At 63.3% G+C, this 27,194-nt stretch overlaps 2 protein-coding genes across 2 annotated transcripts; both read right to left on the bottom strand.

Moving 5' to 3' along the window:
* Positions 1-1,792: 1,792 nt before the first annotated feature.
* Positions 1,793-12,476, bottom strand: AP1G2 (adaptor related protein complex 1 subunit gamma 2). Its single transcript, XM_074969947.1, has 22 exons — positions 12,438-12,476; positions 11,824-12,028; positions 10,858-10,982; positions 10,387-10,528; positions 10,113-10,209; positions 8,742-8,818; positions 8,186-8,281; positions 7,908-7,988; positions 7,732-7,830; positions 6,992-7,047; positions 6,144-6,257; positions 5,865-6,005; positions 5,717-5,771; positions 5,006-5,128; positions 4,756-4,845; positions 4,497-4,624; positions 3,390-3,494; positions 3,072-3,192; positions 2,798-2,912; positions 2,346-2,512; positions 2,062-2,160; positions 1,793-1,975 (listed from the first exon to the last, which is right to left on the bottom strand). The coding sequence occupies exons 2-22, from the start codon at positions 12,025-12,027 to the stop codon at positions 1,871-1,873; spliced, it is 2,340 nt and encodes a 779-aa protein (XP_074826048.1). The 5' UTR covers position 12,028; positions 12,438-12,476; the 3' UTR covers positions 1,793-1,870.
* Positions 12,477-15,889: 3,413 nt separating this feature from the next.
* Positions 15,890-26,493, bottom strand: JPH4 (junctophilin 4). Its single transcript, XM_074969293.1, has 6 exons — positions 26,283-26,493; positions 23,988-25,947; positions 21,778-22,570; positions 19,343-19,461; positions 18,246-18,790; positions 15,890-17,530 (listed from the first exon to the last, which is right to left on the bottom strand). Exons 2-6 carry the CDS (start codon positions 24,364-24,366, stop codon positions 17,450-17,452), a joined length of 1,917 nt encoding a protein of 638 aa, XP_074825394.1. The 5' UTR covers positions 24,367-25,947; positions 26,283-26,493; the 3' UTR covers positions 15,890-17,449.
* Between the last annotated feature and the right edge of the window lie 701 nt (positions 26,494-27,194).

Genomic DNA, 27,194 nt, shown 5'->3' with positions numbered 1-27,194 from the left:
AGGGGAGTGCAGTGTAGTGGTTAGAGCGGGGAGGGAGGAGCTGGGAGCCCGGACTCCTGGGTTCTCTCACTGGCTGGTGGGGCCCGTGTTAGTAAGCTGTGCAGTACAGGCAACCCTTTGCTGAGTCTCCTGTTGCCAGGTGAAGACCCCCCCCACGCCCCGAAGCCGCGGGCTTCTCCCTCAGCCCTTCTTCCTTCCTCGTTCCCACTTGCCCCTCCCTGGCTCCTTTCCTTCCACCTTGGTCTGCGGCCCTCACCCCGCCTTCATGACTTCAGCCTTTTCTCTTGTTTTAAGGACCCCCGGCGCGAGGCCCCCCAAATAACCTGCCCCCCACACCCCAATCACCAGGGACAGAAATCCAGTTAACTGAGGAGCGAATTCACGTGGGTGCTGAGGGCAAGGAGAGGACAGATGGGGCTGGCACGGCCCCCCCATCACATGGGCACACACAGACGGAAATAACAGAGAAAATCCAGTGCCAGGCGAACCACAGGAGGCTGAGGGACCGAGGGGCACCAGCAGGGCCAGGAGGGGCCCAGGGCTAGGCTAGGGGGGCTGCAGGTCGGGAGTGAGGGGCACCGGCGGGGCGGGGGGACTGCGGGTCAGGAATGAGGGGCACCGGCGGGGCGGGGGGGGGGGTGGGGGGGCGGCGGGACGGGAGTGAGGGGCATCGGCAGTGCGGGGAGGGGGGGCTGCAGGTCGGGAGTGAGGGGCACTGGCGGGGCGGGGGGGGGGCTGCGGGACGGGAGTGAGGAGCACCGGCGGGGCGTGGGGGGGGGGCTGTGGGTCGGGAGTGAGGGGCACTGGCGGGGCGGGAGTGAGGGGCATCGGCAGTGCGGGGGGGTGGGGGGGCTGCGGGACGGGAGTGAGGGGCACCGGCAGGGCGGGGGGGCTGCGGGGCGGGAGTGAGGGGCAATCCCAGGCCCCCGGTCATTACGGCTCCTTCGCTCCTCCGCTTCCCCCCCGCCCAGCGCGACGGGGGCGGGCGGGGGGGGGGGGGACGCTGCAGTGAGGCACCAAATTAATTGGAGGCGGGGGGCGGCGCCCCGGCTGGAGTATGAATGAAGCGGGGGAGGGGCAGCAGCGCCACCTGCTGGCGGGACCCGGCTCCGCCCCCCGCCCGATCCGGATTCCAGCCGCTGGAGAAACCCGCTCGATGGCATCGATCCTGGGTGGCGGGGGAGGGAATCCCCCCTGCCCTGGGCTTCCCCAGCGCTTCCGAGCCGCCCTCCCCCCAACCAGCCCCCCAGGCCGGGGATCCCCCCTCCCTCTGTCTGCCCCCCCCGAACCCCTTCCCTCCAGGCCTAGGATCCACCTCCCCCCCACCGCCAGGGATCCCCCCTCCCTCTGCTTCCCCCTCAGCCTCTCCTCCCCCCAACCCGCCCCCCAGGCCTGGGATCCCCCCTCCCTCTGCCTGTCCCCCAACCAGCCCCTCCTGGCATGGGATCCCCCCTCCCTCTGCTTCCTCCCCAACCTGCCCCCCAGGCCTGGGATCCCCCTCCCCCCAACCAGCCCTCCCCCCACCTGGGATGCCCCCTGGGTCTGCCTGCCCCCCAACCAGCCCCCCCGGCCTGGGATCCCCCCTCCCTCTCCCTGCCCCCACTCCTAGTCCCCACCCCATGCTTGACCTCCAGACCCCTCCTTTTCTCACCAGCCCCAAACCCCAACCCAGGCAGTGCCCCCCCGCCCCGCTCCCCCACAATGTACACACACTGGACACAGACTCTGTCTCTCGGGGGGGGGGGGGCTGTTTTTATTTACCCAGGCCTCCCCCATCCCCCCATCTCTGTCCCGATCAACAGCGCCCCCTGGTGGCGGCTGGCAGGAACCATGGCCCGGTGGCAGGGTCCTCACTGCTCGGGGGGGTCGGTCATTGCCAGGCAGCTGCAGGGAAGTCGTTGATCTCCAGGGTCTCCTGCACCGGGACCCCCGCGGGGGGCGTATAGGCCAGTCGCAGGCGCATCCGCAGGGGAGCCTGGGGGGAGAAGGGGGAGTCAGGGGGGTGGGGGCTGTGAGGAGAGATATGGGGGAGGGGATCCCCGGGCTGACGCCCCCCCTCACCTGGCCGGGGTTCCGCACACGCAGCTGCTGGCTCAGGGGGGCCCCATCCGGGGCTGGCACCGACGTCCCGCTGGGGGCCTCCAACTGCACCTGCAGAGACTGAGGGGTGGGGGGGTCAGTGGGGGGCAACCCAGCCCCAAAATGCCCCCTGTTCCCCATGCTCTGCCCCGTCCTCTCCCCTCCCCCACCCGGCCCTATGGCTCCAGTTCCCCCTCCCCCACGCCAGAGATCGTCCCTGTCCCTAAGGCGGGACTCCAGTCCCCCCAGAGGGGTGGGGGGCTCACCTTGGGCACGGCCACCTGGAGCAGGAACCCCGAGGTGGTGCCGGGCTGGGTGCGGCTGGCGCTGGCCGTGATGAGGAGCAGGTGGGGGTCGGCTGGGTGGCGCTGGAAGGCGAAGTCCAGCCGCAGCCCGTCCCCCTCCCACACCGTCAGTGGGGGGATGGGGGGCGCTGGGGGGGTGAGAGATTGACACCAAGGACTCACGGGTGCCCCCACTCCACAAAATGCCCCCCACTGATTCCCAGCCCCCACACTTGACCCCAGCCCCCCCATTCCTCAACCCAGCCTCTTTCCAGCCCCCCACTCCTCACCACCCCACATGATCCCAGCCCCCCATTCCTCACCGCCCCCCCACCTGACCTCCGCCCCCCTCATTCCTCACCCCCCCACCTGTCCCCAGCCCCCCATTCCTCACTGCCCCACCGCCTGACCCCAGCCTCCCCCCTATTTATCACCAGTTGTCACGTCTTCCAGCAAGTCCAGCAGAGATTCGGCCACAGGAGTGTCTGAGCCTGCGGGGACCAGGGGGTCAGCTGGGGGCCCCCCAAGGAGATCCAAGAGGTCGGCGACCTAGAGGAGGAGAGAGAAGGTGGGACGGGGGTTGGGGGTGACAGGGAGTGTCTAGGAGCCCCCCAGCACAGCGCCCCCCAGACCAGGCTGGGAGAAGGGGCACAGCCAGGACGCCCCCCTCCAGCCCAGCGCCACCCCGCCCCGGGACACGTTCCACACCTGGCTGGGCTCCTCCTGAGCGGTGGAGGACGGCGCCCTCTTCTGGCCTCCTGGTGCAACAACCTCAGCTCCTTCCTCTTCCTCAGCCTTCACCAGCGGCATCTTCTCCAGCACAGACGCCCTGTGGGAATGAGCCTGAGAACCCAGGAGTCCTGGCTCCCAGCCCGCCCCCCACTAGACCCCACTCCGCTCCCAGACCCAGGGAGAGAACCCAGGAGTCCTGGCTCCCAGCCCCCGCGGCTCCAATCACCAGCCCTCACTCTCCACCCAGAGCCAGGGATGGGACCCAGGAGTCCTGGCTCCCCGCCCTCCCCCTACCTGAGGTGGTCATATTTCCTGAAGAGGGCGTTGTACTCCACCGCCCTCTGCTGGAGCTCGATGTCATGGCAGCTGCCGAACACCGAGACGATCCGCCGGATGCGGCTGAGTGGAGACAAATTGGGGGCCCATCAACTTCCAGCGGTAAAGGGGGGCTAGGGGGTGAAGGGAAAGGCGGGGGGAAGAGAGGTGCCTGGAGATGGGGGGCAGGAAGGATTTCAGGGTCCATGGGGGAGCTGGTGGGGGTTCCATGGAGATTTGGGGTGCATGCACAACATTGGGGTGCTGCTGGGTACATGGGGTGCCACAGTGGGGACATGGGGTGCAGGGAGAGTTCTGGGAGGATTCATAAAAATCAGGGAGGGAAGAGAGGATTTTGGGGGTGCAGGGAGCATGCACAGGGATTCTGGGGTGTAGAGGGGATTTGGGGTACAGGGAATGTGCATGGGGATGTTGAGGGTGCAGGGAGCATACACAGAGATACGGGGTGCAGGGAGCATGCATGTGACATTGGGGGTGGAGAAGGCATTCTGGGGGTGCAAGGAGCATGCATAGGGATTCTGGGGGTGCAGTGGGGATTTGGGGGTGCAGGGAGCATGCAAAGGGATTCTGGGGGTCAATGGAGATTTGGGGTGCAGGGAGCATACACAGGGATTCTGGGGTGCTGAGGGGGATTTAAAGTGCAGGGAGCATGCAAAGGGATTATGGGGGTGCAGTGGGGATTTGGGATGCAGGGAGCATGCACGGGGATTCTGGGGGTGCTGAGGGGGATTTGGAGTGCAGGGAGCATGCACGGGGATTCTGGGGGTGCTGAGGGGAATTTGGAGTGCAGGGAGCATGCACGGGGTTCGGGGGTGCTGAGGGGAATTTGGGGTGCAGGGAGCATGCACGGGGATTCTGGGTTGCTGAGGGGGTTTTGGGGTGCAGGGAGCATGCACGGGGATTCTGGGGGTGCTGAGGGGGATTTGGGGTGCAGGGAGCATGCATGGGGATTCTGGGGGTGCTGAGGGGGTTTTGGGGTGCAGGGAGCATGCACGGGGGTTCTGCGGGTGCTGAGGGGGTTTTGGGGTGCAGGGAGCATGCACGGGGGTTCTGGGGGTGCCTCACTCGATGTCCCGCGACAGGCGGGTGCTGAGTTTCATGAGGGCCGTCAGGGCGAGGGCTCGCGTGGGGGGCAGCGAGAGGTGAGACTGCAGCACCCGCTCCAGCAGCGCCAGCACCTGCCCCTCCTCCACCTGCGGGGGGCGACACGAGGCAAGGGGTGAGCAGGGACCAGCACTCCAGGTGTCCTTCCCCTGCTGCCCCACAGCCAGGCACCCCCATGCCCCTGACCCCGCCGCTCCAGCTTGCAGCCCCGCCCCCTGACCTGCACAGGCTCCGCCTCCTCGCAGCTGCCGGCTAATAGAAGGTCGCCATATTCGCCGATGCACCAGGTGGCCACCTGCACCAGAGGTTGCTGGGGGAAAAGCAGGGTGGGGGACGACCCCCCAAATGAGACAGTGGGGCTTAGACACCCCCAAAACTGCCTGGCCCCGCCCCCCACCAGGACTCCGCCGCCCCCCACCCATTTCCTCCGTCCTCCCTTCTCCCACTCCCCCACTGAGACCCCCCCTCACCTGGGAGATGTCGCAGGCCAGTGCCCCATAGAGACGTCTCACGATGTAGGGGTGCAGTTCCCCAGCCCCCACAATCAGTTGGATCAGGTGGGAGACAGCATCGTCCGGCACTGAGGAGCCAGCCTGGGGCAGGGGAGACCTGGTTACCCGCTGCCCCCCACCCACTGGGCCCCCCATCCCTCCTTCCCCCTCCCCCAGCTCCTTCACCCCCCACAGAACCCTATCCACCCCTCCCCCCAGCCCCCCATCTGCCCCTCCTCCCTGCCACTTACCCCAGTTCCCCTCCCTCCCCTCTCCCACCTATTCCTAGCCAGCCACTAATGAGTTAAAGAGCCCAAAAGGTCTAAAAGGGACCCTCTGTCAGTTTCCAGGGTGGGGCGCAGAGCCTGGAAACAGACATGGGAGGATGGCAGTGCCTCATGGGAGCCCCTAGAAACAGACATTGTCACGACTCATGTTCTATATGACACCTGCACCATGACGGGAGAATACAAGCTCTTTCCCCCATCTTCCCCGGCCAACTATTCCCTCCAGCCCAGTCTTGCCCCCACCCACAACCATGCTGCCCCCCCCCAGGTCCCTCCACATGCTCCCTGCACCCTGATCTCCCCGTGCCCCCAGGTCCCTCTGCATGCCCCCTGCACCCCGATCTCCCCGCTGCCCCCCCAGACCCGTCTGTGCTCCCTGCATCCCGAGATCCCCGCCTCTCACCATGGTCAGAACTTGCAGCATGGTATCTATGTGCCAGCGTTTGTTTGGGGCAAATCTGGGGGTGACAAGAGATAAAAGGGGTGGGGGGGGCCACACGGTGACCCCCCCCGCCCCGCTCCCCACCATGCCCCCTGCCAGCCAGACTTACCTCTCGGCGGCGAAGAGCAGCCCAGAGGCACAGGGGGGCTTCATGGCCGGGGGGCAGGTCTCCAGGAACCCCAGCAGCTCCTGGGTCATGGTCTGGACGTTGGCGCCCGTCATCAGGGCCAGGCTGAGATCCAGGGCGCGTCTGGGGGCAGGGAGGGAGGGGTCAGTTACTGGGGGCAGGGGGGGCAGGCGCTGGGGGGGGGAGAGGGGGTCAGTCACCGGGGGTGGGGGGGGCCAGTCACGGGGTGGAAGAGGGAGCGGTCGCCCCCCCGTGTCTCACCGGTGGATGGTGGGGTCCGGGTCGCGCAGACAGGCCAGCACGGTGGCCCGGTGCCTCTGGAGGGCGCTCTGCTCCACACGCACCAGCCGCAGCAGGGACATCAAGGCCACGGACCTGGGGAACAGCCCCCGCCCTGGGGTGAGAGCCCCACGTGGCCTCCCGGACGCCCGGGTCCCATTCCCAGCTCTCCAGCCCCCCCAGCCCCTCCCTGCCCTGGCCCCCAAACTCAGATCCCCCGATACAGCCACTGCCCCCTGCACCCCCAAACACAGATCCCCTGACCCAGCCCTTCCCCACCCTGTACCCCCAAACTCAGGTCTCCCAACCCAGCCCCTCCCTGCCCTGGCCCCCATACTCAGATCCCCCGATCCAGCCACTGCCCCCTGCACCCCCAAACACAGATCCCCTGACCCAGCCCTTCCCCACCCTGTACCCCCAAACTCAGGTCTCCCAACCCAGCCTCTCCCTGCCCTGTACCCTCAAACTCAGATCCCCCCCTCAGCCCCTCCTCACCCCCCCAAACTCAGGTCCCCCAACCCAGCCCCTCTCCCGATCCTCCCAACTCCTCAAAACAGCTCTGCTCCACCCTCTCAGACCCCCTCCAATCTAGCCCCACCCCCTCTCCCTTTCTCACCCAAAACCCAGCCCTTGCCCCTCATCCTCCCTGACCACCCCACCCCCAAACCGAGCCCCACCCCCTGCTCCCTCCGTCCCCCCCCCAACCCACCCCATCTCCACAGGGGGCTAATGTCCCGGACACCTGGGGACCTTTCCCAGTCCTGGTCTCTTCCTGCCCCCTTTCTTACTAGGGGCCACGGGGAGCGTACCGGATGCCTGGGTCCTTTTACCTGATGTTCCGATCCCTGCTGAGGAGGAATCGTCCCAGAATATTGACAGCCAGAACCTGGGGGGGGAGGGGGGAGGAGGGGAGAACAGGGGGAAGAGGCTGAAACTGGAGACAACTTGCCCCATTGGTACCAGCCCCAGACTGGGGGAGGGAAGCTGGGAAGGAGGGGATGGGGCAGAGCAGCCAGGGAATGAGCAGGGAATCAGATCCCAGGGTTAGAATACATCTAGGAGTGGGTTGGGTGGTGTTAACCTGCGGAACTACCCGCTACTGGATTTTAGCCCAAATGTTGAAGGGAGGGGGCTGGGAATGAGGGAAAGGGAGAGAGAATTGGAGGAGGAGTGGTAGGGCGTGGGGGAGGAATGGGGCAGAGAAGCCAAAGAATGAGTGGGGAAACGGGTCTCACGATTAGATTGCTTCTGGGGGCAGTTTGGGTGCACTGACCTGCGGAACTACCTGCTACTGGATTCGGCTCCGACTGGGGGAGGGAACGGGGAGCAGGGCAAAGAGAACGAATGAGTGGGGAGGAAGGAGGGGATGGGGCAGAGCAGGCAGAGAGGGATTGGGGAATCAGGCCCCAGGGTTAAATGATGCCTGGGAGGCAGTTGGGGGGGGCGTTAACCTGCGGAACTACCTGCTGCTGGATTCTCAACTGATTGGGGGAAGGGGGGAGCAAGCCAGAGTCCCAGGTGGAGGAGTGCTCTCCCCAATGGGTGGGCTCAGGTTTGTGCCCCCCCGTACCCGCAGGCCGGGTGCTGAGTGCACCGCTGTGATGGTCAGCACCGTCTCGTACAGCACCGCACTGCCCACGTTGTGCGAGGTCTCCGTGTTCGTGGCCACCTGGCAGGGGGGAGACGGGGGGGGTCAGTGCCGGCTCGGTGCTTGTTCCCCCCTCCCCCACCCCATGCCCCACCCACCTGAGCCAGGGTGTCGTTCATGGCCTCGCTGGCCTCCTCGCTGCCCTGTCCAAGGACTCTCAGCAGCCGCAGGGCGCGCACCTGGGGGGGGGAAATTGGGGGGGTCAGAGAGGGAGGTGTCGGGGGAGGGTGGTGAGAGGGACCCCAAGGGGCAGGGGGGGTGGGGGGACTTGGGGGATGGCAGAGGCATGGGAAGGAGTTGGGGGGGAAGTGTGTTTGAGGGGATGGGGAAGGGCAAGGTGGGGAGTGCGAGGCTGGGGGGCAGGGAAGGGGGGTACCTGCAGGAAGGGGTTGCTGACCCCCATGATGCTGTGCTCCAGCGAGTACCCTGACACCTCCAAATTGTGCAGCATCTCCACCACTCGGGGCACGGCCTGCACGGGGAAGGGGGGTGAATACATTGCCCCCCATATCACTCCCATCACCCCTCCCTTCTCTCCCCACCCCCCCATATCCCCTACCACCCTCTGGGAACACCTATTCCCAGCTCTGGGAGGGGAGTGGGGTCTGGGGGCTAGGACTCCTGGGTTCTCTCCCAGCTGTGTGAGGGGAGTGGGGTGTAGTGGTTAGAGCAGGGGGTGCTGGGAGCCAGGACTCCTGGGTTCTCTCCCAGCTGCATGAGGGGAGGGGGGTGGAGTGGTTAGAGCAGGGGGCAGGTTGGGAGCCTGGACTCCTGGGTTCTCTCCCAGCTGTTTGAGGGGAGTGGGGTGTAATGGTTAGAGCAGGGGGTGCTGGGAGCCAGGACTCCTGGGTTGTCGCTCAGCTGCGTGAGGGGAGTGGGGTGTAGTGGTTAGAAAAGGGGTGCTGGGAGCCAGGACTCCTGGGTTCTCTCACCTTGCGGAAGTGATTCAAGACATCGGGACTTCGCTCGCACATTTCCGTGATCAACAGCAGGGTGCCGTGAAGGAGGCCTGACATGAGGCCGACAGGTGTCAGTCAAGTCCCGGGGCTCAGGGCAAGGACTGTAACCCCCTGCCCCTTCTCTCTGGGCTGAAGTCCCACACCAGGGCGTCAGTTAACATTTGGGGCTGCAGGACAATCTTTGGCAGGGGCCAGCTCCTCTGCGGTTGGGGGTCATGGGCCTACGAGGGTATTTTGCTAAGAGGGGTATGATCCCTAGGCGTGCCTCAGTTTCCCCACGGTCTCCCTAGCCGCTGGGGGAAGGGATGTTTGAGTCCATCTGGGTTAGAGTCTAATGGACCAGGGAGGCCTGGGCAGACTCACTGCAGGTGGCGAGACCCAATCGCTGGACCCCGGGGGGGGGGGGGACACCTCCCGTCTGCAGCACCCACAGACTGGTTTCCATGGCTGCTGCCGGGCAGCAGAGGGTCAGAGGAGGGGCTGGAGGCAGAAGGTCCCTCTAGGGGTCCATCCCTCCATCCCCACATGTCTGCTCCCCCCCACCCTAGAAAGGTTGGGGTGGAAGGCCCTCTGGGGTCCCACGCGCTGAGGCAGGATCACAGCGCGGGATGGGGGGGTTCTCCAGCGGGTTGCGGCGTTTCAGGGGGGCAGAAGTTCCCGGCGGCCGAGGGGGCACTCAGGATGGGGGGGCGTTTCAGGGGGAAGAGGTTCCTGGCAGACAGGGGGGTGGGGCACTGAGGATCGGGGGGACGCTGCGTTTCAGGGGGCAGAGGTTCCCGGTGGCCGGGGGGTGGGGCACTGAGGAGTGGGGGACTGGGCGTTCCAGGGGGCAGAGGTTCCCAGCAGCTGGGGGGGCACTGAGGATGTGGGAGGGGCGTCTCGTGGGGCAGAGGTTCCTGGCAGATGGGGGGGTGGGGCACTGAGGATTGGGGGGATGGGGTGTTTCAGGAGGCAGAGGTTCCCAGCAGCTGGGGGGGGATAGGTCCCCGGGGGGGGGGCTGCACTGAGGATGGGGGGGACAGTGCATTTTGGGGTCCCTCACCGTGGCTGCGCTCCTTGAGGAGCCGGTTGGGGGGCAGGGCACTGAGGATCGGGGGGACAGGGCATTTCAGGGGCAGAGGTTCCCAGCGGCCGGGGGGTGGGGCACTGAGGATCGGGGGGATGGGGCTTTTCAGGGGGCAGAGGTTCCCGGTGGCCAGGGGGGTAGGTCCAGGGGGGGGCACTGAGGATCGGGGGGACTGGGCGTTTCACTGGGCAGAGGTTCCCGGCGGCCGGGGGGGCAGGTCCCGGGGGGGGGGGGGCGGCACCGAGGATGGGGGGACGGTGCGTTTCGTGGTCCCTCACCTTGGCTGTGCTCCTTGAGGAGCCGGTCGCAGACGGGGACGAAGATGTCGGAGAGCTCCGGGACTTTGCGGACCATGTGGACAGCACAGGCCACAGCCTGGGGGGGCAGGAGGGGGTTAGGAGTTGCAGGGGGGCAGGGATCTGGGTTATAGGGAGTAGAAGGGGGTGGGGGAAGGGGGAACAAGGGAGGCTCCGGGGGCAGAGGGTTCGTAGGGGATGGGGGTCCCGGCGAGGAGGGGTTGGGGGGCAGAGAGGTTGGGGGGTCCCCACTCACCTTCCTGCGCACGGGGGCCGGGGCGTCCCCCGCCAGTCGCTGCACCTCCCCCGCCAGGTCGCGGCACATCCCGGCCGAGCCCAGGCAGCCCAAACAGGCCAGCGCCAGGCCCTGCACGCAGGGCGAGGGGTGTGCCAGGTCACTGCGGGGAGACGGGGGGTGAACCCTGAGGACTGGCCCAGGGACCCGGATCCCAAACCACCATAGCCCAGCTCTCAGCCCCCCAAACCCCGGCCTGGACACCGCAACCCCTCCAACCTCATCCTCTGAACCCCAAATTCCTGTCTTCACTGCCCAGATTCAACCCTAGCCCCCCAAACCTCCAGTGCCCCATAGCCAGAAGCTCCCCTGACTTCCTGAACCCCCATATCTCAGCCAGAGACCCTCAGAATCATGATCCCCCTTGGGGTCCCCCCAAATCTCCAATCCTCAGCCCCCCCAAACACCAGGCCTCTTGGGCTCCCCCCTCACTTCTTGATGCTATTGGTCAGGAGCAAGTGGGCGTCCTGCCTCTCATCCAATAGGAGCGCAGCACCCAGGTAGCCTATCCGCTTCTGGTGGAATTGGGGTGAGGCCAAGAGCTTCAGACACTCCATCTGGGGGGACAAGGGGGGGCATGGGGTAGAGGGGATCAGTGGGGGGATGGGCAACAGGGAAGGGGAGGGGATACTGGAGGAAAGGGACGCAGAGGGGTGCAACTGGGAGATGGGGGTACAGGGTGGGAGGATTGGGGGTGCAGGCAGTTCAGGAGCGACAGAGGGAAGAGAAATTAACAATAATCTTAGTACCCATCTTGCCCTGCTGGGGTCCCTCCCGGGGGAGCAGATGGGGGTTAGGGGTGCAGTGGGGCGATATTGGGGTCCCACCAGGCCTGGGAGCACAGCAGGGCAGGGTTTGGGGGTCCCTGGGGGCATGAAGGGAAGATATAGAGATCTTGGGGGGACTAGAGGTGCAAAGGGGGTTATTGTGGTGTGGGGGAGGCAGTGGGAAGCCTTGGGGTGTGGAGGTGCAATGGGGGGCCTGGGTGTGCAGTTGGGGATATCAAGGTCTGGGGGTGAAGTGGGGGATATTGGGGCATGGAGGGGCAGTAGGAGGTCTGGGGGTGCAGTGGGGAATATCAGGGCCTGGGTGTGCAGTGAGGGTCTCGGGGTGCAGTGGGGGATATTGGGGTGTGGAGGGGCAGTAGGAGGTTGGGGTGCATTGGGGGATATCTGTGTGTGGGTGTCCAGTGGGGGGCCTGGGGGTGCAGTGGGGGAGTATCAGGGTCTGGGGGTACAGTGGGGGATATCGGGGTGCAGAGGGGCAGTCAGAGGTCAGGAGTGCAGTGGGAGATATAAGGGTCTGGGGTGCATTGGGGGAGCTGGGGGTGCAGTGGGGCAGTAGGAGCTCTGGGGGTGCAGTGGGGGCCCGGGGTATATCAGGGTGCGGTTCCCATACCTGGCCAAAGTGGGCAGGGTACCCCAGCAGGTGGATGTAGAGCAGTTTGGTGAGGTTGGTGGTGCCGGCCTGGGGGTCCCCGGTCCGAATGGCCCCCCGGATCCGGGCACACTCCCGCTGCACCAGCTCCTGCTCCACCGCCTGCGTCCGCGCCCCCCGCACTCCCCGGATCAGCTCCGGGAGCGTCACGAGGGGGTCCCCCATCCTGGGAGGAGAGGGAAGGGGTTACTCCCCAGACACAGCGGCCCCTAACTGAACCCCACGAACCCTGTATCCCAGTCCCCCCGCTCCCTCACTCCCTCCCCCCCACACCTGGGCCCTGCCTCCTCCCCAGTGCCCTTCCCCCACTCACCACGTCTCTCCCCCTACAGGTCCCCCGGGCCCCATTTCCCCCTCCATGACCCCATCCCCTCACCCCTCCCTTCCCGCCCGCCACGTGCACCTGGGCCCCCTCCCTCTTTGCCCCCCACATTCCCTTTCCCCCAGTACCCCGCACCGGACCCCCTCCTGGCACATCCCTGGGCCCTCGCCTCCCCTCACCTGCCTGCTCTCCTAAATCAGCCCCTCCCCCTCCATCTCTCCAGGACGGGGGGGCCTCCGCTCCCCCCCCTTACCTGCCTGTCTCCAGACTTCCGCAGAAGACCTCACCTGTGCGCTGCGCTCACCTGGCGGCCGGGGCCCCCTACTGGCCGCGGGACGGAACTTCACCCATTGGGGCCGCCGGGAGCCGGCGCCGGAGGTGGGAGACGGGGAGGGACTGGGAAAGTAAAAACAGGGGGGATAAGAGGCAACTGGGGAGTTGGGGGGCCTGGGGGTTCTGGGAAAACAGGGGGAACAGGGGACGCACTGCTTGGGGGTTCGGCTGGAAGCAGGGGGTGGGGCAATAACTGAGGGATTGGGGCTTCTGGGGGCAAAACCTGGGGGGGTTCTGGGGAAAATGGGGGAGTCTTTGGGGGGAACCGGGGGGTTCTAGGAGCTACTCGGTTTTCGGGGGGGGGTTCTGAGGAAGCGGGAGGGGCTTTAGGGGGAGCTGGGATGTGTCGTTCCATCGGGACCCCCCCTTGGGGGCACTGGGCTCAGTGAGCGTGGGGCCGGGGCAGAGCAGCGGCCGCGGACGCCTGGGTCCCACCCAGGGAGAAGGAGCCTGGCCCATCCCCCTTCGATCCCAGCCTCGGAGGGCGTGTGGGGCTAGGGGCAACCCCCAGGCTCTGCAGACACCACAATCAGGGACACTAGGTAATGAGGGGCTGGGAGCCTGCCCGGACTCCTGGGTTCTCTCCCCGACTCTGGGAGGGGAGTGGGGCCCAGTGGGTTGGTGGGGGCTGTGGGCCCGGACTTCTGGGTTCTCTCCGAGACTCCTCTGTGTTGGTGCTGAGTGATGATGCCCTTGACGGGCTGGGGGTGCTATTGATGGGGGCCATGGCCTCTCTCTGGTTGTGGGAAATAAGAGCCCCCCTCAGAGCCCACAGTCCAGTCCCCCAGCCCTGAAGTCCCTCTCCTCACCCCCGGGCTGGAGTGGAGCGGGGAGGGGGCTGGAGTTGGGGGGGGCAGGGCTTATAAAGTAAGGGGAACCCAGGGTCTGTACAGAGTCAGGGTCCCTGGGCGATGCGGGGTCCCCTATGCCCAGGTCATTACAACATCTTCCTCCCACCCCACCCCACCCCCCCGTAGTATCCAACCCCTCAGTTTGAACCCCCTGAGCCCCCGTTACAGATGCAAGTCTCCAGCTCCAACCTTGATTAGTTCCCCAGCCCCTGGGGGAATCCAGACTGACCCCCACCCCCGACGAATGCTTGAGCTGGCCGGTCCCCACCTCTCAGGGTCTCCCTCCTCAGACCTGCTCTCCCGGTTCTGTCAGCAGGTGCCATGTAGGGGACCCCCACCCCCGTGGAGAGGCACTGAGATGGAGGGTCCCCGGGGGGGCATCATCAGGGGGTGTTTCTCACACCCCTGCCAGGGCTGAGATGAGGACTCCCAAGTGCGTCGGTCGGAGGAGGGTCCAGGAGCACCCCCAGGACCCTGGAGGTGGGGGGAGCCCCAGGCTGGGCCATGGGAAGAGCAAGACGGATCATCTGCCAGAGACCTGCACCTGCAGAGACGCTGGAGGGGCATGGGGAGGCCTGGTGGGGGCACCAAGGGGCCCTTTCCCATAATCCTCCAGGGCTGGGAAGAACTTCACAGGGTATCCCTGAAGAGATGTCAAGGGGACCCTTCCCAAAATCCCCAGGGGCTGGGTAAGAACATAGGACGGCGTTGTGGGGAGCAGACGGGGCCACATCTAGGGCCGCCAAAGTCATGGAGATGGTTGGAGACCCCGGCCTGTTGCTGGAGAGATGCCGGGGAGGGGGGACCCTTCCCAGAATCCCTTAGGGCTGGAGACCCCAGACCCTCTGCCCAGAATCCTCAGTGTGGTAACAGCCAGGGCAGCTTGGGGACCCCGACAGGGGACCATCCTCTGGAGGGGGTGCCCCAAGCGGACATCCCCACCCGGGCAGCCCCAGACACGGCGGGGGCCCTGATCTCGGCTGGGGTCTGTGCAGCGCCCGGCACAATGGGGCCCTGTTTTCAAGCTGGAAATAAAACTCATTGTTAACTAGGAGAGAATTCCTGACGGGAACTGCTTCATTCGCCAGTGTCTGGACGCTTTATACCAGGGGTCTCAAAGTCAAATCACCAGGAGGGCCACGTGAGGACGAGAACATTGGCCCGAGGGCTGCACCACTGACACCCCTCCCGCTGCTTCCCCCGGCCCCACCCCCACTCCACCCCTTCCATGAGACCCCGTCCCTGTCCCATCTCTTCCCAAAGTCCCCACCCCAATGCCGCCCCCTCCCTGCCCCCATTCCAACCCCTTCCCCAAATCCCCACCCCGGCCCCGCCTCTTCCCCTGAGTGCATGCATCCCCGCTCCTCCCCCTCCCTCCTGAAAAGTCCTGAGCCCCGCCAAACAGCTGTTTGGTGGCAGGAAGTACTGGGAGGTAGGCGGAGGAGCGGGGACGCGGCGCGCTCGGGAGGAGGGAGGAGCAGGGGCTGGGTCTGAGGGGAGCTTGGCTGCTGGTGGAGTAGGCGTCTATGGCCGCCTATGGCGGGCCACAGGAAATAACTCTGCTGGCCACGTGTGGCTGCGTTTTTAAGACCCCTGATTTATACCTAGACTGGGCGGCTCTGTCCACGTTCCTCTCCAGCTCGCCCATCAGATATGGGCTGGATGAATCACGCCGGTCCGTATCAGATGGACTACGATCCCCCTACCCTCTGTACCCAACTGGCTAATGACCACGCTGCCAACTCTGCTAAGTTACCTCCAGCCCTTCCCCTTAAATTGCTAGCTTCAGGAGTCCTGTCATTTCACCTTCCCTCTAGGCCATTCCCAGCCCCGGGAAAGGGAGCCCATGAACCACAGAGGGGGTGAAAAGCCCCGGAAATGGAACATTTTTTGCTTTCGTGGTTTGCTTGAGGTCCTGATGGCTGATTTCTCTGCCCTCGGGGGCCACGTGGTTGTAATTATAGTGGGTGGGTTAGAGTTGGAGGGTTGGGAGCCAGGACTCCTGGGTTCTCTCCCCTGCTCTGGAGGGGCGGGGGGATGTCTCTTTAAGACGATAGAGACACTAAGGAGTCCTCCAGCCTCCTCCCAGAGCGTCCTTCTCCCTCCCTGCGCGCCCGCTCTATCTTGCACTCGATGGTCGGAGCCTCTCTGGGAAGCGCCGTCTCTATGGTGAGCGGCGGCCGCTCTGGGATGCGACACCATAGAGCGCGCGGAGCCGGGGGCGGAGTCTTCCCCGCCCAGCGGCCGCGATCGGGGAGCCCGGACTCCTGGGTTCTCTGCCCGGCTCCGGGCGGGGGTTAGAGCTCGGACTCCTGGGTTCTCGGCCCGGACCCGGGCAAGGGTTAGAGCCCGGACTCCTGGGTTCTCGGCCCGGACCCGGGCAAGGGTTAGAGCCCGGACTCCTGGGTTCTCGGCCCGGACCCGGGCGGGGGTTAGAGCCCCGGGGAGCCCGGACTCCTGGGTTCCCAACATGAAAGAAGACGATGTCAGTCCATTTTCTTATTAATATATTTTTATTAAATTTCTCATTTTTTAAATCTGCAAGACTGTTTGTATTTTCAATCCCAAAGACACGCTATAAGAAATATCCCGTGGAAAAGGCAATCCGGGGAGGGGACATCGGATCAAGGCCGGAGCAAGGGAGGAAACAGCCAGCAGGGAGGGAGGTAGAAAACTGCAGGGCCATGGGGATTGGAGTCGATTATACACATTCCCAATACACTGAGCATCCTCATGCATTTTCTGGGGGACCGAAAGGGAGATTCCTGCCAGGGGGTGCTCCCCAAAGGGCCCCCCAACTTCCTAGCCCTGCCCTGGGTGATTGGAGGGGATGTATCCTCCACAGCTATACTGCCCCCCTCTAAGTCAACACGTACCTTGGGGTATCATTGCGTTCCCCTCCCATGGTCAAGCAGGCTCATTGGCCCAAATCGTATCTCCCTGCCTTCCAGAAGGTGGGACTTCTTGTTTTGCACCCACCAATCTCTGCAAAAAGGCAGGACTTCCTGCTTTGCCCCCTTTCGGAGTATTTTCCACCCTCCGGAAGGCAGAACTTCCTGTATTGCACATCACGTCCCTTTAAAAAGGTGGGACTTCCTGTTCCACCGCTCAGCTGAGTATCCTCTACCCTGCCGAGGGTGGAACTTCCTGTATTGCACCGTCACATCCCTACAAAAGGCAGGACTTCCCGTTTCTCCCCTTCGGGGAGTGTTCCCAACCCATTTCCTTTATTGCACCATCACATCCCTGCAAAAGGCAGGACTTTCTGTGTTGAACGCTTGGGGTGGTTCTCCTGTAGGAGGAACTTCCCCACCCTCCAGTAGATGGTGTTCCACACTACGAGTTCCCCACTAAGCCCACTAGGAGGCAGGATTTCCTGTCTGACCCCTTTAGAACCATCCTTCCAAAGGCGGGACTTCCTCTTTTGCCCCACTAGGTGTAGCAGCTGCCCTCAACAGCCTCGCACCAAGATTGAGCTCCCCAGTCACCCCCAATGGCAGAATCGCCCCCTTCACCCCCTTTTTAAATTTTTTAACTAGTTATTTCATTCAGACGCAGCAAGAAAAGTCATTAAAAAAGCAGAAATAAAAGTTTGCCATTTTTGTTTGTTTTTGGAGGGGTGGGGAGAGCACGCCCCCTGCTGGGATTCCCCTCCACTCCCAGTCGTGGGGTCCCCCATCCCCAATTTACTGAACCCCAAAAGAAGGAGTGCATTAAGGGGAAAGGAACCTCAAATTTCAAACGGGGGGGTGTTTTTTTGTCATGGTCTCAGACAGAGAAAGAGAAATCTACTAGAAAGAGCCCTTCATATGTAAACAATCTAGAGAGAGAGAGAGAGAGAGAGAGGGAAGGGGGCGGAGCGGGAACGGAGGAATGAAAGACACAGACCGACAAGAATGAGAGAGAAAGAGAGAATAAAATAGGAGAGAAGAACGTGTGAAAGAGAGAGAGAGAGGGAACGAGAGAGGAGAGAAGAAAGAGAGAGAGGGAATGAGACAGAGTGGCAGAGAACGAGCAACAGGTGGGGTGGGGGAAGGGGCAGAGGGAGGGGTCCGTTGGGGAGCCACCCCAAACCCCCGTCTCAGGTGAGAAGCAGAGAGAACAGGTGAGCCAGGCAGATGTCAATCAACACAACAGCCAGAACCACCAATGGGTGAGCTCCCTGCAAGGGAAAAGGGAAGGGTGAGACACGCCCCTCCGACACCCCGACCTTACTCTCTCCTCATACACCCCCTTCCCCCATAACCCCACCCCAGCTGACACTGCAGCCCCCCATACACCTCCCAACTCCCCAGCCTCAACCCCCTCTCCCCAAACACACCCACAACTTTCCACCCCACATCCCCCACCCTCCACGTGACTCCCAGCCCCTCACTCCGCTCTAACCCCCAATACCCCTGTCCCCTCCCAGAGCCAGGGAGAGAACCCAGGAGTCCTGGCTCCCAGTCGCACCCCCTCAACCACTAGACTCCACTCCTCTCCCAGAGCCAGGGATACAACCCAGGTGTCCTGGCTCCCAGCCCACTCTAACCCACCAGACCCGCAGCCCCCCTCCCCACGGCCAGTTCCTCCCAGCACCCCCCACTGCAGCTCTGCTGGGCGGGGCTGAGATGCTGCAGTGGGGCGGGAGGGATGCTGGACAGAAGATGCAGTTGCTATGAGACAGGAGCCAGGACACCAGCCAATCCGTGGAGCTTCACCAGCTGGGCCACACCCACAACCCCCCCTCCCATCCTGACAGACTCCTGGGTTCTCTCCCAGCTCGGGGACGGGAGTGGGGGCTAGTGGCTGGGGAGGAGGGGCTGGGAGTCAGGACTCCTGGGTTCTCTCCCAATTCTGGGAGGGGGGGGATGGGGGTATCCCTTTGCCCCTCTTACCTGTCTCACAGCTGCTCCTGTCTCCTTCACACCCTGAGCCGCAGCCCCCCTCCCCGAAGGCAGCTTTTCAGCCCCCAGTCCAGAGTGCCCCGGGGGTCCCGCCACCTCCGACCCTGCCTGGGGCTCCCCAATATCCAGCTGGTGGAGCTCTTCCTCGTAGTCCTCTTCCTCGTCTTCCTCCCGGAGGCTTCCAGAGCTGCCGCTGGGAGGGGTGCCCACCAGGGAGCGCCCTGGATCCCCCTCCTCCTCATCCCCCTCCCACAGTTCCTCGGGTGGGAACCCCGGTGTCCGGGCAGGGAACCTCCGGCACCCCCACTCATCCTCAGGGTCTGATGCATCCGCAGGGGGCACTCGAGGGGGACCTCCATTCTCCAGAGGGTGCCAAGTCCGACGGGGGTCTCCCCTCCAGGGCTGCAGTGGGGTGGGCGGGTAGCTGGGGTCTGGGGTCACGTCTGATGGGGTGACCCCATTTTCATAGACCTCCGGGCTGTCGTATTCTAACAGGTCCGTGTCGGTGCCTTCGGAGTCCAGGTGGGTCCGTGGCTCTGGGTTTTTTGGGGGAGAGATAAAAGGGGGGTCAACAGTCGGGTTCTGTTGATAGACTCCCACAGGGTTCAATGCCCCCCCCAAATTCAGCCCTCCCCCCAACACTGTCAGGAGAATCCAGGTCTGGGGGTGCAGGGAGAAAAGGGATGTGGGGGTCAGGAATTGGGAGGTAGAGACAAAATGGGTGCCATGGGGTGAGAAAGGGTGTTCAGGTCAAAATCACCGCCATACAAGCATGGGGAGGGGTGGATGCCCCTTCTGCAATATGGGGGAGCCCACAGGCACACTTGTACAGAGGGGGGGCTGGGCTGGGGGGCTTCCCAGCAGACCCAGGATTAGAAATATATATGTATATATATTTCTTCTTACTCTATGTTCCATTCTATGCCGCCGATGAAGTGGGTTTAGCCCACGAAAGCTTATGCTCAAATAAATTTGTTAGTCTCTAAGGTGCCACAAGTCCTCCTGTTCTTTCTGCGGATACAGACTAACACGGCTGCTACTCTGAAACCAGGATTAGGGGCTCCCTCTTCCCTGCCCCCCAAACTCACCAGGGTCATCCAGGATGGGCTGAAGATCCTGGGCCAGGATCTTGGCCACTCGAGCCGCCTCCACGGCCTTCTCGGCGGAGGCCAGCGCGGCCGTGGCCTTCAGCCGGGCATCGGCTGCCCTGGGGAGAGGGTCAGGGTGGGTCTCTGTGGGGTGAAGCCTCCCTGGGGTCAGCGCTGGCCCTCCCCCACCCAAACCCGCCCACCCATCCTGCACCCATCCCCAGTGCAACCCAACCAAACCCTCACCCTAACCCTCAGCCTAACCTCACCCTAACCCTCAGCACCCACCACCCATCCCCATCCATCCTACCCCACAGCCACCATCCCTTGCCGTCACCCCACCCCCCCACTGAGCCCCGGCACCCATCCAGACCCACCCTGGGCCTCAGCACCTGTTCCCACCCATAGTTACTGATCACACACCCTGGCCCCAAGAATCACCCACCCACCCATCCCTATACAGCCCCCAGCCACCAACTTGCCCCTTCACTTCACCCAGTCCCCAACGCCCTCCCTCTAATTCCCAGCCCGCTCCCTGCTCCATGCCAGGGGAAGTGCCCTTCCCCCACCAGCAGCCCCTCTGCCCCCCCTCCCCTGGTACATGCCCAGTGGATGCTGCTGCTCCACTGTTTCCACAGCAACCACCAGCCAATCGCTGTTGCCATCACCCGGTTGTCTAGGAGACCAGGCAGCCTCTGCCAGGCCCTTGCATACACTCCATGTAACCTGTCTTCCCCTCCCCCAGCCCCCAACCATGCCCTCGCTGGGGATGGCAACATGGCAGGGGGGGGAGAGCAGGGAATAGGGGGGGAAAAGAAGAAAGAAAGAAAGAAAGAAAGAAAGCGAGACAAAATGAGACAGAAAACGAGCCAGCCAGCAAAAGAAATAATTAACGAAAAGCAACAAGAGAAGGAGAGTGCCAGAGGAAAGGAGAGAAAAGCAAACTCCAGCCAGACAGAGAGGAGCCATCGTCACTGATTGTTGGCAGAGCCAATGTCTCAATTTCAGTGCTGGGCAAGGACACAAGTTCTGACAGCCAAGTCCATCCACCCACCTGCCTTCCCCATGCCAGCTAGAAACCCAGTAGTCCCCAAGAAAGCACCTCAATATGGTCAAATTTGGGTGGTAGGGCCTTCCCCTCCAACACCTCAGTCTCAGCAAGGCCTCCACACCATTCACCCAACCCCCCAGCCTCTCCTCCATCCGGACCAACTGGATAACTTTCAAGATGGCTGCCCCAACTGGGATCATTAGAACCAACTTTCAAGATGGCTACTCTTGACCTCCCTCTTGACCTCACCCTAATGCAGGGTGAATTCCCCCTTCCTGGTAGGGATGAGACTTCTCCTGCAGCCCCTCAGCTGGCCACTGGGACCTCCCGGTTCATTTGCCTACTGGGACTCCATCGTTAATTAGTTCCCATCCAGCCCCCATCCCACCCAGGCATGCCCGCAGGGCGGGCGGCTCACAGAATAACCCATGTGCCTCTGGGAGAATGGACACGCCGGCGTTCCATGGTCATTTCAACCAGCTTTCAAGATGGCTGCTCAGTTGGGGAGGTCACTTGAGTCAACTTTAAAATGGCTGCTCAGCTGAGGGGGGTTTGAACCTGATTTCAAGATGGCTACCCCAGTTGAGGACCACTTGATCCAACTTTCAAGATGGCTACTCAGTTGGGTTGGCTTGAGCCAACTTTCAGGATGGCTACCACTGGGTGGTGTCACTTAACCCAGGTTTCAAGATGTCTACCCGCTCGGGGATCCCTTGAGCCAACTTTCAAGATGGCTGCCAGTGCCCCGCTCACGAGCTCTCCCCATCGTGGACTGAGGTCCCCCTTCCCAGGCAGGAAGTGAAGCTTCAGGAAGGAGGAAAATGGCAGCTGAGGAGGCGGTTGTGGGACAAGATGGCGTGGATGGAGGAATTATGGCTTTGGGCCTACTGAGGCCTACAAGGCCTAGCTGAAGCCTGGGCCTTGTCTAGATTTGTGGCCAGGAGAAAAGGCAGAGTTCTGGGGTGTTTTTGAGGGGTGAATCCCAGGACCCCCAGAGGGCTCCCTGCCCAAACCCCTGAAGCCCCACTCAAACCGCAGTCCCACTGCAGGCCCCAGAGCGTAACAGGGTGTGTTATTGAGACACACACCCACTGCCCCCCCCCGAGCCATTCCTCTACATCTCCCCTCCCCTCCCTCAGCCTCCTACATCCCCAATCCCCTACCCCCTTTCCCCCAAAAACTCACCCCATGCTCCGCCTCCACATCCCCCACTCCTCCATGTCCCCCATTCTCCTGCGTCCCCTATGTCCCCCACCCCATGCTCCCCTCCATAGTCCCCCTCCCCCGATGCCCCCTGCACTCCCCCAACCACACCTGACCGCCCCCAATACTCCAGCTCCCCAGCACCCCATGGCCCGCCAGTGACCCCCGTCTGCCAGCTGACCTGGTGGCCGCCATCTCCTGCTTCTGCCTGGCCAGGCTGACGGCCCTGCGGGCCATCTCCACCGCCCGGTCCACCTTCTCCTTCACCTTGCTGCGCCGGAGCGGGATGAGGTTCTTGACCTTGCCGCTCACCAGCCGGTTGAGCTTGTACTTGCCCTCTTCCTTGGTGCCGTCGGGGTAGGTCGTGCGCCCGTAGCCATGCCGCCGGTTCCCAAGCCACTCGCCTTCGTAGCGCAGCCCATTGGAGCGCCGGCTGACCCCGTAGCCGCTGCGCCGGTCAGCGCGCCACTCCCCGGCATACACCTCGGTGGAGGAGCCCTCGATGGCCAACCGTGAAGGCATCTCGGGGGGTTCGGTCTCGGCGTAGCTCAGGGTGGTGGCTTCGCTCCCAGTCGAGCTCACCCCAGCTTCGCTCTTCAGAGACCCCCGCTTGCTGCCCAGGGAGGCTTTGGACTCGGCTCGGCGCACCCGCAGGCCACTCAGCAGCAGGGAGCGCCGGAAGAAGAAGCCCCCCGTCTTCTTCTTGGCCCCCTTGGGGAAGCCCGGGTCGCCAGGGAAGGCCAGCACAAAGCCGCCCCGGGAGCCCGAGGCTGGGCTGTCCCCCGGGAGCAGCGGAGGTGGCAGGGGAGGGGGCGGGAGCGGAGGAGGGGGCACGCCGGGGTCGGGGTCGCTGCGGAGGGAGTCCAGCGAGGTGCGGCGCAGGGAGCACACCAAGGCAGCCTGACGGTAGGGGACGCTCTGGCGAACGCCGTAGCCGTGCCGCTTCCCGGCTTGCCACTGGCCCTGGTAGGTGCCTGCAAAGGAGGCACGGAGCGGGGCAGGGTTAGAGGAGGGGAGGACAAACCGGCGGGGGGATGGAAACCGGGCAGACGGAAGGAGGAAGTGAATGTGGAAGTGGAGGGCGGGAGGAAAGCTGGAACTGCAGGGATAGAGGGGTGGGTGATAGACCTGGCTGGCTGGCTGGCTGGAGGGAGGGAGGGAGGGAGGGTGGAACCGCAGGGATAGAGGGGTGGGTGATGGACCTGGGTGGATGGACGGAGGGAGGGAGTGTGAAGCTGCAGGGATAGAGGGGTGGGTGATGGACCTGGGTGGATGGATGGAGGGTGAAGCCGGAGGGATAGAGGGGTGGGTGATGGACCTGGGTGGATGGACGGATGGAGGGAGGGTGGAGCCGTAGGGATAGAAGGGTGGGTGATGGACCTGGCTGGATGGACGGAGGGAGGGAGGGTGGAGCCATAGGGATAGAAGGGTGGGTGATGGACCTGGGTGGATGGACAGATTGAAGGAGAGTGGAGCCGCAGGGATAGAGGGGTGGCTGGAGGATGGATGGAGGGAGGGTGGAGCCGTAGGGATAGAGGGGTGGGTGATGGACCTGGCTGGATGGACGGATGGAGGGAGGGTGGAGCCGCAGGGATAGAGGGGTAGGTGATGGACCTGGGTGGATGGACGGATGGAGGGAGGGTGGAGCCGTAGGGATAGAGGGGTGGGTGATGGACCTGGGTGGATGGACAGATGGAAGGAGAGTGGAGCCGCAGGGATAGAGGGGTAGGTGATGGACCTGGGTGGATGGACGAATGGAGGGAGGGTGGAGCCGCAGGGATAGAGGGGTGGCTGGAGGATGGATGGAGGGAGGGTGGAGCCATAGGGATAGAGGGGTGGGTGATGGACCTGGCTGGATGGACGAATGGAGGGAGGGTGGAGCCGCAGAGATAGAGGGGTAGGTGATGGACCTGGGTGGATGGACAGATGGAAGGAGAGTGGAGCCGCAGGGATAGAAGGGTGGGTGATGGACCTGGGTGGATGGACAGATGGAAGGAGAGTGAAGCCGTAGGGATAGAGGGGTGGGTGATGGACCTGGGTGGATGGACGAATGGAGGGAGGGTGGAGCCGCAGGGATAGAGGGGTAGGTGATGGACCTGGGTGGATGGACGAATGGAGGGAGGGTGGAGCCGCAGGGATAGAGGGGTGGGTGATGGACCTGGGTGGATGGACGGATGGAGGGAGGGTGGAGCCGTAGGGATAGAAGGGTGGCTGGAGGATGGATGGAGGGATGAATGCAAATACAGCAATGGAGCGCAGAGCAGGGCAGGAGAGTGGATGGAGCATGGGCCTGTGCGTGGACATGGTTGGATGGAGGGAGCGCGCAGCTGGACAGATAGAACCCCACTTCCCCTCCCCCCACCCCCCGAGCTGGCACCCGTCTGCCCTCACCTCCGTCAGCGTAGGTCTCAGTGCCGTAGCCATCCTGGAGCCCGTCCCTCCACATGCCCTCGTAGGTGACCCCGGAGTGGCTCTCCCAGACGCCAGCCCGGCCCTTCAGCCCATGGCTCCACTCCCCCTTGTAACACCACTTGCTCTTGCGCTCCACGCCCAGCCCTTCCCGCTTGCCCTGGCTCCAGTGGCCCTGGTAGGTGTTGCCGCTGGGCCAGGTGTAGACACCCAGAGACTCGAACCCACGGCGCCACTGCCCGCTGTACTCGCCCTGTGCCCCAGGGCCAGTGCAGACCCCGTACCCGTGTGCCCGGCCCTCCTGCCAGTCACCCACGTAGCAGCCGCCATCGTCAAAGTTGAACCTGCCCCCGTGGGACATGCATGTAACGAGGCCCCGCCTCTCCCGGCGCCGGCTACCCACAGGACCCTGCGCTCATAGCCAGGGCCAGCCCCACCATGCGGGGCTGGCTGTAGGTGGCAGGGTCAGGGTGGCATCTGTAGTGGGAACTTCCACTCCTCCGACAGGCGGGCAATGGGACTAACAGCCGTACGTCAGTCCTGGAGTTCTTCCCCTACAGGCGGGGTGACAGTCGCACGCCACTCCTGGAATCCTGCCCCTTACAGTCGTAGGGAGATCCCCAGCTTCTCTGTCTATGGGCAAGTAGTGTAGCTACAGGTGAATGAAGAACCAGGAGTTCTCCTCCTACAGGTGGACAGTGGAGCTACAGCAGCATGCCAGTCCTGGAGTTCTCCACCTACAGGCACATGGTGGTAGTGGTGGGGGGCGGGGGGAGGGGTTTACAGTCGGAGAGCGACCTCTGAGTTCTCTGGCTACAGGTGTGCACTTCAGTTGCAGTCATACACAAATCCCAGACATCTCCACCTACAACCATTCAATGGAGATACAGTCATACAGACATCCTGGAGTTGTCCCCTACAGGCGTACGGCAGTGGTACAGTGGTACAGAAGTCCCAGACTTCTCCGCCTACGTGTGTAAAGTGGGGGTCAGTCATACAGCAGTCCCAGACATCTTTGGCTACAGGCGTACGGTTGCTTCAACACCTACAGTAATCTGGCTTTGGCTATGGCTGTATGGTGCCCTACAGTAAGACTACAGCCCATAATTCTGTAGCTACGGGGGTATGGAGGCTGTCTGATTACACCTGTACGTGGCTCCTGGAGTTCTCTGGTCACAGACGTAGTATGGTCCTGGAGTCCATGTGTTACAGGCAGACAGTGGCCTCCAAATCTGCAATGACTTGGTTCTGGCTCTGTGCTGCCATGCTGTGACCTGGGAGTCTCTGTATCTTACAGGCAGATGGGGGCTGGAAGTTCTCTGGCTACAGGTGTGCAACAGTCCTTGATTTCTCCAGCTATAGGCATACAATAAGTCCAGGGGTCTTCTGTGACAGGCAATCCCTATGTTCGGTAACTACAGGTGTAAAGTGCTCCTGGAAGTCTTGGCTACAGGTCTACAGCCATCCCAGAGTTCTCCGGCTACAGGCGTACAGCGGTCCTGGAGTTTCTCCGGCTACAGGCGCACAGCGGACCTGGAGTTCTCCGGCTACAGGCGCACAGCAGACCTGGAGTTCTCTGGTGACCAGTGTCTAGCAGGGAGTGTATTTCTCCAGCTACAGGCTGAGAGTGGTCGGTTCTCTGGCTACAGGCAGACAGAGCCCTCTAGACTTGCAGCCACTGGTTACGACTGTGCGCTGCCAGGCTGTAACTTGGAATTCTTGGTGTTCTACAGCCCAGGAGTTCCCCAGCTACAGGTATAGTGTCCAACAGGCGTAGAGCAGGCCTTGGGAATCTCTGCCTACAGGCGTCGGGATGTGCTCCCGGTCCCCCGACTCAGAGAGGCTCCGGGTGTTCCCAGGAAGCAAACGAGCTGCTGGGGGTGTGGAACGGAGCCGGGGGGCCAGGGAGGGCTCCCAACAGTGGTCTCATGATGTGGGGTACCTACAACGAAAGAGGGTGAGAGAGTGGCTGGCCGAGGGAGGGAGGAACAATCAGACCCCCAACGTAGAGAAACAGACAGCCTGAAAAATACCCCCAACACAAACACACACAAGGGGCAGGTCCCATCCCCTCCAGCAGAGGGCAGCAGGGAGATAGATAGATAGATAGATAGATAGATAGATAGATAGATAGATAGATAGATGGGGTGGATGGGGATAGACAGATGGATGGATGGATGGGTGGGTGGATGGGGATGGATAGATAGAGGGGGTGGATGGGGATAGACAGATAGAAGGGGTGAATGGGGATGGATAGATAGATAGATAGATACTCACTCCGTATTTATTTCCTGAGAAGCAGAGGAGAAGCAGGAAGCGAATCCATGCGGCCAGGAAAGAGGGAGCGGAGAAAAGCCCAGAGGGCTAGAGGGCTAGACACACCCAAGGCGGCAGTGAGCGGGGAGGAATCTCGCCCATGCTCTGGAGGGGAAAGAAGGGAGCGTGGAAATGCAGGAAAGGAAGGCGGGTTGGAGCGGGGCTGAAGGGGGGGCGGGGGGCAGTGCCGGAGGAATGGGGAGAAGGAGCTGAACCAGCTCAGAGGGGGAGTGAGTTGGAGGAAATTTCCAAATGGAGAGAGAAGATCTCGGGGGTGGAAAGAGACAGAAGGGGGAAATCCAGGAATGGAGAGATTTGGGGGGCGGGTGGGGGCTAGGGACTGTCAGGAACGGAGGGAGGGAAATCTCAGAGGGGGAAGGAGCCACTCCCCGGGGGGGGCCGGGGATGGAGGGGAGGTAGAAACCCCCCGGCGGAGAGAGAAGCCGGCCGGAGCGGGGGAAGGAGCCAGGGCTGGGATGGAGGGAGACGCTCCCGGGAGGCTGAGCCGGGCGAGGGATGGAGGGAAGGTGGAAGGCAACGGAGGAGGAGGGGGGGGGGCTGCCGACAACACAGCCCCCCCTTGCGGGAACGGGGGGGACGTAACGTGGGAGGCGGGATTCTAGTTAGGTCCCGTCCCTTTTCAATCCGTTATAGAGCCCGGCCCCTCCCCCTGCCCCTCCCCCCTTTACAGACCTCCTCCCACTCTGTCCCCTCCCCCTGCCCCCCTTTACAGACCCCCTGTTCTCCTTCTTCCCCTCCCGCATTATAGACCACCTGCCCCTCCCCTGCCCCCTCGCCCCCCTCTTATAGACCTCCCCCAAAAGAGGCAAACCAAGGACGCAGAAACAATCTACCAAGTCTTTGGCAGGTGGC

The sequence above is a fragment of the Natator depressus genome, chromosome 13, assembly GCF_965152275.1.
Source record: "Natator depressus isolate rNatDep1 chromosome 13, rNatDep2.hap1, whole genome shotgun sequence".
NCBI lineage: Eukaryota > Metazoa > Chordata > Testudines > Cheloniidae > Natator > Natator depressus.
Note: the sequence above shows the minus strand (reverse complement) of the source record. Positions and strands in the feature narration are given on the sequence as shown.